Source organism: Oncorhynchus kisutch, linkage group LG21 (assembly GCF_002021735.2).
Source record: "Oncorhynchus kisutch isolate 150728-3 linkage group LG21, Okis_V2, whole genome shotgun sequence".
Classification (NCBI taxonomy): Eukaryota; Metazoa; Chordata; class Actinopteri; order Salmoniformes; family Salmonidae; genus Oncorhynchus; species Oncorhynchus kisutch.
In genome coordinates, this window is record NC_034194.2 from 41624612 (window position 1) to 41639347 (window position 14736).

Genomic DNA, 14736 nt, shown 5'->3' on the forward strand with positions numbered 1-14736 from the left:
CAGTCCTCTTCTGGCTGTGCTGGGTAGAGAGGAACAAGGCTCTGAGGGGTGACCAGTCCTCTTCTGGCTGTGCCGGGTAGAGATTAGATAGATATGTGGTGGTGGTGGAGTAGGGGCCTGAGGGCACACAGTGTGTTGTAAAATCTGTCAATGTATTGTGTAAAATGTTTTTTTTAAATTGTATAAGCGGCCTTAATTTTTGCCAGACCCCAGGAAGAGTAGCTGCTGCCTTGGCAGGAACTAATGGGGATCCATAATAAACTCCAGGAAGAGTAGCTGCTGCCTTGGCAGGAACTAATGGGGATCCATAATAAACTCCAGGAAGAGTAGCTGCTGCCTTGGCAGGAACTAATGGGGATCCATAATAAACCCCAGGAAGAGTAGCTGCTGCTTTGGCAGGAACTAATGGGGATCCATAATAAACCCCAGGAAGAGTAGCTGCTGCTTTGGCAGGAACTAAAAATGGGGATCCTTAATAAACCCCAGGAAGAGTAGCTGCTGCTTTGGCAGGAACTAATGGGGATCCATAATAAACCCCAGGAAGAGTAGCTGCTGCTTTGGCAGGAACTAATGGGGATCCATAATAAACCCCAGGAAGAGTAGCTGCTGCTTTGGCAGGAACTAAAAATGGGGATCCTTAATAAACACAAAAAAAATAACAGTACATGGCCAATTAAGGCCAGATTATTCTTCAACATGATAACAGTAAATGAGACATGGATTGTGTATGTGTCCCATTCAGAGGGTGAATGGGCAAGACTGTGGGAAGCATCGGTGTCAACATAGGCCAGCATCCCCGCGGAAAGCTTTCCACAGTCCCATGCCTGACGAATTGAGGCTGTTCTTAGAGCAAAAGGAAGGGTGTTCCTGATGTTTTGTACACTCCGTGTGTACTTCAATCTCCCTTCGCCTAAAATGACGATTAGGATTATTTTGTTCCTGGATATTGCTCCTAATTGTCGGTTACACAATTATACAATAATTGTACCAGTCCTACGCATCATAAATACATGTAAATGCTAAACACAGTCAGCAGATATGCTCAGAGAGGGGAAGGAAAAACACACACAAAAAACAAGACAATGTCAATTTAAACAAAGATGTTTTAATGTTGGGTAGCACTCTATAATAACTCTACATAAAAGCATTTTATAATGGATTAGTGAATCATTTATTCATCATTACTCACATTTGTAAAAAAAAAAAAAAAAAGTTTAGTAACCTAGTTATTCACACATTTATAAAACAACTTTTAAAGTATTGAATAACGTTTCCTAAGATGTTTAATATAAGTCCTTCTAAACCATCTACTAATCATTAGTAAAGTATTTTTGCATGACCTAATCAAAAGTTGTCTATTTTATACTTTATAATTAATTTTATAAATGTTTTGAGTGACCAGTGTAATTTCCTCACCAAAAGATGGACATGGTCAATGGTAGACATTCCAGGAGTATCTGATGCTCCTTAAGGTCTCTAAATGTTCCCTCAAACTTTATCAACGGTTAAAACAATAAGCCCACAACACAGAGGATGATTTGAACATTAGCGTTTCTTGGCAGTGACCTTTCTAACAAAAGCAAAGTGTGGTTTGCAGTCATGCCTTAAGAGCAGTCTTATCTCAATTAACCCGGAAGTGAAACCTTACATCATCTTGTCAGTAGATTTAGTTCTGGGAGTTCCGGGTTTGTAAAGTTTAAACCCTCACAAAATAATACATATTTATATATTTTTAGATGAGGTTCAAGCCAAAAAAATACTTTAAAGTAATGACTTAACTAAATGGTTTATAAATGACCTATATTAAAACATTTTATGAATGGAGTAATGATTAAATAAACTAGTTACTAAACCCATCATAAATGCTATATGACGTGGCGTTATTACGCGTTGCTACCTACAATAGTTGTTTTTAAATAGTCACAAAGCATTGTATACAGCACAGACAGAATCTTTACCTGGGTGGGATCCATAAAGAAGAGGTTATCATGAGAAATACATTGTGCATGCTGCTAAAACTACTCCCAAAACCGTGTTGTGTAAGTCCTGAACCAAACTAGCGTCCGGGTGTTCTACAGCATGGTACCTTCTCGCGGACAGATAGAAGTCCATCTAGAGAGAGACACGACGGAAAGTGGTTATTCCCTTCTCTACCAAAAGCTCAAAGACAATATCTGTATCTGAAATGGCACCCTAATCCGTATATAGTGCCCTACTTTTGTAGTGCACTATATAAACGACATAGGATGCCATTATGGACCCAACCAATGCGTGTGGTAGTTTCCATGAGATTCCAATCACTTCCAATGCTGCTCAGTGGGACAGTCACCCCAAAATAAGCAGAAGTTACTGCAACAGTAGGAAGCCAAGAGACTAGACGTACAGGGGAGACAGGCTTCTGCATCCCCCATGAATAGCGCTGTCAAAAACACAGAACCCGGGATAGTCAAACAGCACACGAGCTTCAGAATGGACTTCATCTTGTCCGACCGAGCACTTCTTAAGGGTAGCGTTATAAAAACATGTATTGGCTTTAAATCATGAGCACGGATAGATTACATGTACAGCTCAATGAAAATCACGGTGTTTTAAAAACAACAAAAACAAAAACAAAAAAAGTACACAAAATTCATGATGATTTGAAGAAAAATAAAATGTGTCCGTTTCTATTTCAAAGTTCACGTCTATTAGTCGTATATACTGGATACACATGGTACAGTTCACTGTCCAATGAAATGCTGACTTCCACGTTCCTTCTAGACAGCCATGTAAGTGCCTTGAACGTACAGGTCTAACGTTGAGACAGATCAGACCTGGTAGGTTCAGTCAGTCTAATAGAGACAGATCAGACCTGGTAGGTTCAGTCAGTCTAATAGAGACAGATCAGCCCTGGTAGGTTCAGTCAGTCTAACATTGAGACAGATCAGACCTGGTAGGTTCAGTCAGTCAGTCTAACATTGAGACAGATCAGACCTGGTAGGTTCAGTCAGTCTAACATTGAGACAGAACAGACCTGGTAGGTTCAGTCAGTCAGTCTAACATTGAGACAGATCAGACCTGGTAGGTTCAGTCAGTCTAATAGAGACAGAACAGACCTGGTAGGTTCAGTCAGTCTAACATTGAGACAGATCAGACCTGGTAGGTTCAGTCAGTCAGTCTAACATTGAGACAGATCAGACCTGGTAGGTTCAGTCAGTCAGTCTAACATTGAGACAGATCAGACCTGGTAGGTTCAGTCAGTCAGTCTAACATTGAGACAGATCAGACCTGGTAGGTTCAGTCAGTCAGTCTAACATTGAGACAGATCAGACCTGGTAGGTTCAGTCAGTCAGTATAACATTGAGACAGATCAGACCTGGTAGGTTCAGTCAGTCAGTATAACATTGAGACAGATCAGACCTGGTAGGTTCAGTCAGTCTAACATTGAGACAGATCAGACCTGGTAGGTTCAGTCAGTCTAACATTGAGACAGATCAGACCTGGTAGGTTCAGTCAGTCAGTGGTAACACTGTATGATGTTGACCAACCATTGAATCAATCTGATATGTCAATCTGAACCAAAGCTGCAGATTGACACCACCCAATAATAAAGTGAATAATCTCAACATTAAATTCTCTGTTTGCGTGATTCCCATATATCTGTTTAGTCCATTCCTGACAAAACACCACAACCAGATCAGGGACTCAGGTTCTCTCTCTTTAACCAAAAGCAGTACATGACAAGATTTGGCTGTCGCTTGTGTTTGTTTTGGGGGGGGGGGGGGTTGGTTTTATACAGAGGCTGAGTGATGTTTAAATAGCTTTGGGGTGCGTTCAGCAGGGCACAACGTTTTGGAGCATTATGTTGAAACAACACCCCTCTCGAGGGTATAAGAAGGAATCAAGTCTGCTCTATTCACAACACTGCTATCTGAGGGTTATACTACAAAGCAGGGTCAAAGAGAGCCAGCTAACTTACCTAAATATTCTGGGGGGGGGGGATAACCTTGAAATGAGCATGGTCAAAATTGACCGAACAACCCAAAAAATAAATGCAAATCTAAGTTGAGCTTTCTTAATAAACCAGATCAATAACTAGTTATTTGTGGTTGTTGATCAAAGTTAGCTGGCTAACTCTGATTCTGCGTTTATAGCATAACCCTCTATAATGTCAGGCAACAGTCCTGTGTACTGAACGTGACCCTGCTGTAGTGATGGGAGGTTGGGATCACATGTCGAGCAGTAGAACACGGGGATCCTCCACCACAGACTTGATCTTACGCAGGAAGGTGACGGCCTCTCTGCCGTCGACCAGCCGATGGTCGTAGGTCAGAGCCACGTACATCATGGGTCGGATCTCCACCTGATGGAGAGAAACAAGACAAGAACAACTAGTAGCTAGACTATAGAACCGACCGCGCCTCAGTCGCCATAGAACCGACCGCGCCGCAGTCGCCATAGAACCGACCGCGCCGCAGTCGCCATAGAACCGACCGCGCCGCAGTCGCCATAGAACCGACCGCGCCGCAGTCGCCGTAGAACCGACCGCGCCGCAGTCGCCGTAGAACCGACCGCGCCGCAGTCGCCGTAGAACCGACCGCGCCGCAGTCGCCGTAGAACCGACCGCGCCGCAGTCGCCATAGAACCGACCGCGCCGCAGTCGCCATAGAACCGACCGCGCCGCAGTCGCCATAGAACCGACCGCGCCGCAGTCGCCATAGAACCGACCGCGCCGCAGTCGCCATAGAACCGACCGCGCCGCAGTCGCCATAGAACCGACCGCGCCGCAGTCGCCATAGAACCGACCGCGCCGCAGTCGCCATAGAACCGACCGCGCCGCAGTCATTTAGTCCTAATAAATCGTGATAAAATAACTGACTGAGGTTGAAACTTACATTTTATAGCAGCTAGATTTTTCTTTATATAGAAAAGATAACTTTGTTGACATGACAACGCGCATTCATACATTTGCGTCAAATAATGTCCAATTCAACTTCTGGATGGAGACACATTTAACGCGTTGCCATACAGAAGCGAATGTACTGCGGGTGTCACCCACCTTGCCGCCGATGGCCACAGGCCTGTCGAAGATACCGTGCATGCCCAAGATGGCTGACTGGGGCGGGTTGATGATGGGCGTGCCGAACATGGAACCGAACACTCCTCCGTTACTGATGGTGAAGGTTCCTCCGTCCATGTCCTCCACAGCCAGCAGATTATTACGAGCCTGGACAAAAACACACACAGGAGTCAGTCCTGTTGTTATTCTATTTTTTATTTATTTTTTACATTCATCTCCCATTTGAAGAGCTTTTTGATGCCGTTTATCACAAGGCGTCATCATATTGATGTGGTGGCATAAGGCCCGATCTCAGACTAACTGTTGGATCGTATGTCAACAACAGTGACACATTCATCCCACTCAAACAAAGCCTTGTACCTTCTCTCCCAGACAGTGACACATTCATCCCACTCAAACAAAGCCTTGTACCTTCTCTCCCAGACAGTGACACATTCATCCCACTCAAACAAAGCCTTGTTCAGTACCTTCTCTCCCAGACAGTGACACATTCATCCCACTCAAACAAAGCCTTGTACCTTCTCTCCCAGACAGTGACACATTCATCCCACTCAAACAAAGCCTTGTACCTTCTCTCCCAGACCGTTGATGGTTTTCTCAATGTCAGCAAAGTTCATGGTCTCTACGTTGCGAATAACTGGTACAACCAGTCCCTGGTGAAGAGGAGCAGATGAGACCACACACACACACACACACACACACAAAGCAAGAAACCCATACCTTTCTGGTTAAATTTTCATAGAATTTTCACCCAACACACAGAAGAAACCACCGACACACAGCTAAGAACACAAAATCCTACCGTACAAGGATCTTTAGCCCACGATCAATCCACTAATAAAATGACCACTATTTAATATATAGATTTGGTCCAACCTCCCACCAACAGCTCAGGACCAGGACAACAAGGGGCAGTCAATAAGAGAACAGAATGTATAGGTCACATGTCCTCTGTGCCTTACCTTGGGAGTGGCCACAGCCACACTGATGTCAACATAATCCCTGTACACGATCTCTTTGGTTGTATCGTCAATCACTGGGGACAGGAAACAGGAAGAGACTAAAATCATCCTCACATTTTTTTTTTTTTTACCTCAATGACATTTCGGTTTCATTTCATCCATTCTGGAGGTTCTGGTAAAGACATTCAGTTTGAGACTACTAGATCTTAAGATTCCTCCGAGCAACAGAATACCATATATAATACCATATATAATACCATATATAACTTAATCAAAAACCTGTTGACTTTAACATGTAACTGTGGAAATAATGTCCCTGTGGAGTTCTCGTAACTAACTATCAAAACTCCCTGGTTTTCAAGAAATCCTGGATTTCCTGCTTATTCGATCCTGATTCCAGGAATCTTCCAACTGAGATTTCTGGAAAACCAGGAAGTTTGGGGAAAGTTCATGGAATTTGAGAGAGAGAGAGAAGTGGGAGTCAGAGATAAGACTCTCTACAAACAGAGATAGGGCTAGTCTGCGGGGGTAGAGGGCTAGTCTGCGGGGGTAGAGGGCTAGTCTGCGGGGGTAGAGGGCTAGTCTGCGGGGGTAGAGGGCTAGTCTGCGGGGGTAGAGGGCTAGTCTGCGGGGGTAGAGGGCTAGTCTGCGGGGGTAGAGGGCTAGTCTGCGGGGGTAGAGGGCTAGTCTGCGGGGGTAGAGGGGTAGTCTGCGGGGGTAGAGGGTCTTACCTCCATTGACAGAAGGCTGGTCCATGAGAGCGTGTGCTGAAGCCTTAACGAAGGCCGACATGAAACCCAGCTTGATGTTGTGTCGTTTCAGGAAAGCATCTTTATGGAGCTTCCTCATCTCCTGGATGTTGCTGAGGAGGGATTGGAGAGAACAAGCATTAAAACAGGGAGTGAGGGATGTGAGAGAACAAGCTTTAAAACAGGGGGTGAGGGATGGGAGAGAACAAGCATTAAAGCAGGGGGTGAGGGATGGGAGAGAACAAGCATTAAAGCAGGGGGTGAGGGATTGGAGAGAACAAGCATTAAAGCAGGGGGTGTGTGTCGCTTCAGGAAAACATCTTCATGGAGCTTCCTACTGGGTGGTCATTTTGGTGGACAACAACATTTCCAAGGGTAAACAACAGGCCATTTATGAAGTGTCTATATGTGCATGTTTGCACCCGCGGTTGCACTGGAGCCACTTGACCATAGAGGACAAATAACGTTGGACGGTCACCTCATGTCTATCTCGTTGAAGGTGGTGAGCATGGCACAAGTCTGCTGAGCCTCTTTTAGCCTCTGAGCGATCCTCAGCCTCATACGATTCATCTTGACCTGGACGGATAATAAGACAATTGGTTGAGAGCATCTGTCTGGCATCTCAATCAAATCACAGCAAGACCACTTCTCTTGGTTTGAAACTAGCCTAAGGCTTTTTCCCTGTCATTTCATCTTGTTCTGTTAGTATGGGAGTGTTGGCCTGAAGCTGGCCTGGTGTGGTCTTACCCTGCTCTCTGTCCTGGCCCCATGGGCTGCTGGTTCTGCTGGTGCTGCTGGTGCGCTGGGCTTGACTGCAGAAACTAGAAAGAGCATAAGACAGAATTTATGCCCCCCAAAAAAGAGGCTTATAATGATAAAAGAAAATTGTGAGAACCCCGCTTAAATATATATATTTTATATAATTCTACTTAAGTTAAACATGAATCTAAATGCACTTTTATAACAGTTGAGCAGCTGACGTACCAGGTTTGGCTTGGGCTGCTTGTGTTGGCACGGGAGGCACCGCGGGCATGGCGACAGGGATGGCAGCCGGGGTTGGAGCAGCGGCTGCTGCAGGGGCCTCAGCTACAGGGGCAGAAGCGGCTGCTGCAGCTGACCAGAGTAGATGAAGACATCGTGATTTTCAGATCAACTCCTGATAGGAACGGTACTACGTGTATGAAGATCAAAGGATCAGTTGGACGAGAGAGAAGAGGAAGAGCGTTACCTCCTTTTTTGAGTTTGAAGAGGGGATTCCCGGCCTCCACTCTCCCTCCATCTGGTACGAGCAGCTCCGTGATCACACCGGACGCTGGAGACGGCACCTGCAACGAGGTCTGAGAGAAAAACGTAGTCTTCACATCTAAACAGTTCCTGAAATGACCAACTCAGGATTCGACAGCTCGTCTCGTCTAAATATCCCATCATCAACGCCATTTCTTTATTCCGTAAAATGTTTTGTTTGACACAAAGGTCAAGGCTATATATATATATATATTCGTATTCCATTCCAGTGTGCAACTTCTTAGTGTTTACAGTACCTTGTCAGTCTCGATCTCACACACCACCTCATCCTCTTTCACTGAATCTCCAACAGCTGGAAAAGGCCAAAGGAAGTTATTACTGTCCTGCACAAAACCTTCCTGGGAACAACATACTAAACGGCTCCACATAATAAATAAATAATCCAGGACACCGACCTTTCTCCCACCTGACGTCCCCTTCTGTGATCGACTCAGAGAACGGAGGGGTGTTGACGGTGACAACTTCATCCCCTGGTTGAAAAAAAACAAAAAACAAAAGGTGTCAGAGTGAGATTGTATTTAATACAACGACTTGTTTAAATACACAGGACACAGACGAGACAGGGGTTTGAATATGTACTGTGTGCTGCAGACGTCTTGAAGTATCTGATGTGGAAGACACCAACTGATGACGGAGACTCAAATCTACTACACACAGAAGAAGAAAACATGTCATTATGTAGCAGGCTATAAAGTAGCCCGTTGTAAAAACAAGTGGCTTAAAACTAGTGCAACACACTAAATGACTGAACAGTATTCTGTAGCAGACATCTTCAGATTTTCGTTTGTTCAGCCTGAGGCAAAACATACGGACAAAAACCCAGGACAGAGGACACTTACGACTGACTGTTCCTGTAGACAACCCTGTTGCCAACGGATAGGCCTTCAAGGAGATAAAACGAAGACAGACCGAGAGACAGAGAAGGGAAGAAAGAGAGAGGAGAGAGAGAGAGAGAGAGAAAGAGGAAGGGATATGATTATTATTAACAGTGATAACCATGCTGCTACTGTTGAGTCAGTCTTCTTGAGAACCCATAAACAGCTCCTTGATGATGGGGCATATTTAACCACTCACAGGCCCTCCAGTGCTCTTTGATACTTCATGGGCATTACAGTCTTCTGAGCCATGAATCACCATCCATACAGGTCATGTTTATTCAGATGTATTACGAGGAACAAAGGCCTCTGATCTTACATTAGTCCTGGGTGGGCTGTGTTCATCAGGCACAAAACGGAAACAAAACAGACTGAAACGGGGAAAGGGCTTACATGGATTTGTCCAATGAGGAAAGCGTGTTTTTTGTTTGTTTTCCATTGCAAATCGTTTTGTTACGGTGTGCCTTAATGAACAGGACCCTGTACTGCTCAACCCTACAGACAGAGGAGAAAGAGAGAGGCCCACTCACCTGAAGCAGTCCTTCCAGCCAGCACATTATTCCCCTGAAAATAAATGGGAACGGGAGGAAGATCAATATCCTTTCAATTGAATTCTTCCGCCGGGCTGCTTCAGAATCAAAATCCGTCCTACATCATCATTCAATATGCTTGCGGCAGGGTGGCCTAGTGGTTAGAGTGGAGGGGCGGCAGGGCAGCCTAGTGGTTAGAGTGGAGGGGCGGCAGGTAGCCTAGTGGTTAGAGTGTAGAGGCGGCAGGGTAGCCTAGTGGTTAGAGTGGAGGGGCGGCAGGGTAGCCTAGTGGTTAGAGTGGAGGGGTGGCAGGGTAGCCTAGTGGTTAGAGTGGAGGGGCGGCAGGGTAGTCTAGTGGTTAGAGTGGAGGGGCGGCAGGGTAGCCTAGTGGTTAGAGTGTAGGAGCGGCAGGGTAGCCTAGTGGTTAGAGTGTAGGAGCGGCAGGGTAGCCTAGTGGTTAGAGTGTAGGAGCGGCAGGGTAGCCTAGTGGTTAGAGTGGAGGGGCGGCAGGGTAGCCTAGTGGTTAGAGTGTAGGAGCGGCAGGGTAGCCTAGTGGTTAGAGTGTTGGACTAGTAACCGGAAGGTTGCAAGTTCAAACCCCTGAGCTGACAAGGTACAAATCTGTCGTTCTGCCTCCTGAACAGGCAGTTAACCCACTGTTCCCAGGCAGTCATTGAAAATAAGAATGTGTTCTTAACTGACTTGCCTGGTTAAATAAAGGTAAGATAAATTAAAAAATGAAGGGAGCTTTGAATATGTAGCATTGGAGGCAAAGGTGTGCTTAGATGAAATATCTCTCTGATTCAAACAAGCAGCTTTGAAGTCAAAGGGGCAAAGTTTTTTTTTAAACAGAGAACTGGGGTGCGTTCAGTTCAGTGCTACGTTGCTTAACGGTTTGTACCCGAAGTAAGATGTTTCCCCCCAAAACGGTGCGCGCCATTCTTCTAACATCTTCTTTTAGGGACATTTTGCTTCCATTTGGTGGGTGAGGTGTGGGCTGATCTATATGGGTGTGACTGAAATCAGATAACCTTACACAATAGACATCTGGGACACCATAATCACAGCTTTTTATCTACAGAATGTTCAGTACAGTACCGTTTCCATTGACATTAACGGTGCGCACAGTTCTGTCATAACTGAAAACACCCCTGCTTTCATGGTCACTCTGCATCTCAGCATAACGAGACAAAACATCTGGCCATGACGTGTTCCTGAATCCAGACACGCTCTAACAGCACAGCTGGAGTTGAATGTCACAGAACTGACACAGTGAATGAGTCGCCTTGATGGGCCACCCCCCCCCCTCCACACACACAGGCCAAAGCCTAACGACGCTGAGACAATTGTGCACTGCCCCTATGGGACTCCCAATCACAGTCGTTTGTGATACAGCCTGGAAACAAACCAGGGTCTGTAGTGACGCCTCGAGCACTGAGATGCAGTGTCTTAGACCACTGAACCAGGGTCTGTAGTGACGCCTCGAGCACTGAGATGCAGTGTCTTAGACCACTGAACCAGGGTCTGTAGTGACGCCTCGAGCACTGAGATGCAGTGTCTTAGACCACTGAACCAGGGTCTGTAGTGACGCCTCGAGCACTGAGATGCAGTGTCTTAGACCACTGAACCAGGGTCTGTAGTGACGCCTCGAGCACTGAGATGCAGTGTCTTAGACCACTGAACCAGGGTCTGTAGTGACGCCTCGAGCACTGAGATGCAGTGTCTTAGACCACTGAACCAGGGTCTGTAGTGACGCCTCGAGCACTGAGATACAGTGTCTTAGACCACTGAACCAGGGTCAGAGCTGAGCCATTTGGGAGCTCCTTCTTTGAAACACGTTACCCCGCCCTCCACGTCTCGACCCCGCCCTCCACGTCTCGACCCCGCCCTCCACGTCTCGACCCCGCCCTCCACGTCTCGACCCCGCCCTCCACGTCTCGACCCCGCCCTCCACGTCTCGACCCCGCCCTCCACGTCTCGACCCCGCCCTCCACGTCTCGACCCCGCCTACAGCTCAGCATTTAACACCATAGTACCCTTCAAACTCGTCATCAAGCTCGAGACCCTGGGTCTCGACCCCACCCTGTGCAACTGGGTACTGGACTTCCTGACGGGCCGCACCCAGGTGGTGAGGGTAGGTAACATCATCTCCACCACGCTGATCCTCAACACTGGGGCCCCACAAGGGTGCGTTCTGAGCCCTCTCCTGTACTCCCTGTTCACCCACGACTGCGTGGCCACGCACGCCTCCAACTCAATCATCAAGTTTGCGGACGACACAACAGTGGTAGGCTTGATTACCAACAATGACGAGACGGCCTACAGGGAGGAGGTGAGGGCCCTCGGAGTGTGGTGTCAGGAAAATAACCTCACACTCAACGTCAACAAAACTAAGGAGATGATTGTGGACTTCAGGAAACAGCAGAGGGAACACCCCCCTATCCACATCGATGGAACAGTAGTGGAGAGGGTAGTAAGTTTTAAGTTCCTCGGCGTACACATCACAGACAAACTGAATTGGTCCACCCACACAGACAGCATCGTGAAGAAGGCGCAGCAGCGCCTCTTCAACCTCAGGAGGCTGAAGAAATTCGGCTTGTCACCAAAAGCACTCACAAACTTCTACAGATGCACAATCAAGAGCATCCTGTCGGGCTGAATCACCGCCTGGTACGGCAACTGCTCCGCCCACAACCGTAAGGCTCTCCAGAGGGTAGTGAGGTCTGCACAACGCATCACCGGGGGCAAACTACCTGCCCTCCAGGACACCTACACCACCCGATGTCACAGGAAGGCCATAAAGATCATCAAGGACAACAACCACCGAGCCACTGCCTGTTCACCCCGCTATCATCCAGAAGGCGAGGTCAGTACAGGTGCATCAAAGCTGGGACCGAGAGACTGAAAAACAGCTTCTATCTCAAGGCCATCAGACTGTTAAACAGCCACCACTAACATTGAGTGGCTGCTGCCAACACACTGACTCAACTCCAGCCACTTTAATAATGGGAATTGATGTAAAATATATCACTAGCCACTTTAAACAATGCTACTTAATATGTTTACATACCCTACATTATTTATCTCATATGTATACGTATATACTGTACTCTATATCATCTACTGCATCCTTATGTAATACATGTATCACTAGCCACTTTAAACTATGCCACTTTGTTTACATACTCATCTCATATGTATATACTGTACTCGATACCATCTACTGCATCTTGCCTATGCCGCTCTGTACCATCACTTATTCATATATCTTTATGTACATATTCTTTATCCCTTTACACTTGTGTGTATAAGGTAGTAGTTTTGGAATTGTTAGCTAGATTACTCGTTGGTTATTACTGCATTGTCGGAACTAGAAGCACAAGCATTTCGCTACACTCGCATTAACATCTGCTAACCATGTGTATGTGACAAATAAAATTCGACACATTTACCCCCCCCCCCCCCCCCCCCTCGACACACATTATTAATTGTAAATATCATTTTATTCAACATTCAGCCTTATAGAGACTATGTATTGCGTCTTATTGCTGTTTTTTAACGTTTTTTTACAGGGACTTCTTTCAGACCGATGTCATGGCGCAACCATGGTAACAGTCTGACGTTTTGCTACAGCAGACTTGGTCGTCTAACTTGGTGTAGTGAAAGTGGGGATGCAGAGGACCGCTCAACTCCATTTATCTTATTATCTTGCTGTAGTGAAAGTGGGGATGCAGAGACAACAAAGACAGCTCAACTCCATTATCTTATATCGAGGTGGACTTGTGTATTGATAACTGATCGTGTGATTTGCTAGCTACAACATTGAGACGACACCATCAGTCGATACTTGTACAAATATAAATTCTGAAAACGTTTACCAGTACCTATGTTTGTCCTTTACAACTGCTGCCCTTCCGCGGGGTGCTGAAATTCATACTTAATAAAAATGAAAACGTAATAAACTTTTATCGAATACAACCACCGACGTCTTCCTCGATATAATAGAACCGAGCTTAGCGTTCTTCAGCTAATAACAGATGAGCTAAACACACACGAGACCTTCATGCCTAACATGACACGGGCTATTTCTGGCACAAGTTTCAAACAGAGGTCAGCTGTAAAATATACCACAAAAACAAACTAATAGCTGGGGAATAACACTGCAGCATATGCATGAGAGGTGTGGCTCAAGTGTGTCTTGACAATCCTAAATGTGAAACAGCTAGTTTACTGTCCGAGTCATCTGCGGTATTAAATGTTGCATCCATTACAGCTCTCGCCTGTTATTAATGTGGAACCCAACATGGATTTTAGAGCAGTAGAGGACATTAACTAACTAGTTAGCTAGTAATCTTATGGTAGCTAGGGTAGATACCTCGCTAGCTAGCAGGTTAGATAGCTAGCTAGCGAAGTAGCTTCCTATTCAGGTACCGCCAACAAGTAAATCCCAGTAAAAAACAAGAATAGCATAATGGTAGCTAGCTAATAAGCTCAGGTAGCTAACTAAATTAATTTAACCGATTTAGCTACCTGTGACAATCCGATTGGTCTTTAAATAATTTAGCTAGCTAAGTTAGTTGGTTTTGGTGATATTCCGACTAACTACGCATATCTAACATATTTATATTTCATAATCAATTGAGAGGGGGGAAACAAGCCATTTCCTTAGTTAGACATAGTTAGTAGGACGGGTGTCATTATGTCCTTGGGTTCAGGGTGAGGCCTATTCCCTGCTAAGCTATGGCGTTCAAAAAAAAAAGTTTTGCCTAACTCCAAAGGTTACGGTACACGGGAAATGTAATCGGTATTTCTCTCCTACCTGACTTAACGCAGACAGAGACCGCCCGAGTGTCCGGGAAAGACATCGGGAATGCGATAACATAGCTTCAACCGTGGTGGTAAACCGACCAAAAAGGGGAGAGTGGTAACGAAGGTCTGACAGTAGAAGCTGTCGTCAAGGCTCTGCGCCAACGGAAAGCGACGAGGGACAAAAACTAATATCGTTTTAATGATAGGGGAGGTAGCTCATTCCTACCAGGCCTGACTACATACACTCCCTTACAGTCTGAACTTCAGGCTACGTTTTGTTGTCTAAAATATAAATTATTGAAGAAATCGTATTTTGTGATCAATGTATAGAAATAAAAAGGCTAAATAATAAAAACATGCGTCATTCAAAAACATGCGGTGTGATATTGTGCAAAACAAAATTAGGAAATGTTTTTTCTGTCATTTCGTTCCCACAGAGGCTGATGG

At 45.7% G+C, this 14736-nt stretch overlaps 1 protein-coding gene across 2 annotated transcripts; it reads right to left on the bottom strand.

The window, feature by feature from the left end:
* Window positions 1–1085: 1085 nt before the first annotated feature.
* LOC109882951 (dihydrolipoyllysine-residue succinyltransferase component of 2-oxoglutarate dehydrogenase complex, mitochondrial) lies at window positions 1086–14456 on the bottom strand. 2 transcript variants are annotated; one of them, XM_031800383.1, is made up of 15 exons: window positions 14300–14456; window positions 9481–9514; window positions 8915–8957; window positions 8655–8719; window positions 8471–8545; window positions 8312–8367; window positions 7999–8107; window positions 7755–7883; window positions 7518–7591; window positions 7249–7346; window positions 6753–6883; window positions 6022–6095; window positions 5629–5712; window positions 5039–5206; window positions 1086–4342 (listed from the first exon to the last, which is right to left on the bottom strand). In XM_031800383.1, exons 1-15 carry the CDS (start codon window positions 14360–14362, stop codon window positions 4208–4210), a joined length of 1338 nt encoding a protein of 445 aa, XP_031656243.1. In that variant the 5' UTR covers window positions 14363–14456; the 3' UTR covers window positions 1086–4207. The 2 variants fall into 2 exon arrangements, with proteins under 2 accessions (XP_031656243.1, XP_031656242.1); XM_031800382.1 differs by having other exon boundaries at window positions 8655–8722.
* Between the last annotated feature and the right edge of the window lie 280 nt (window positions 14457–14736).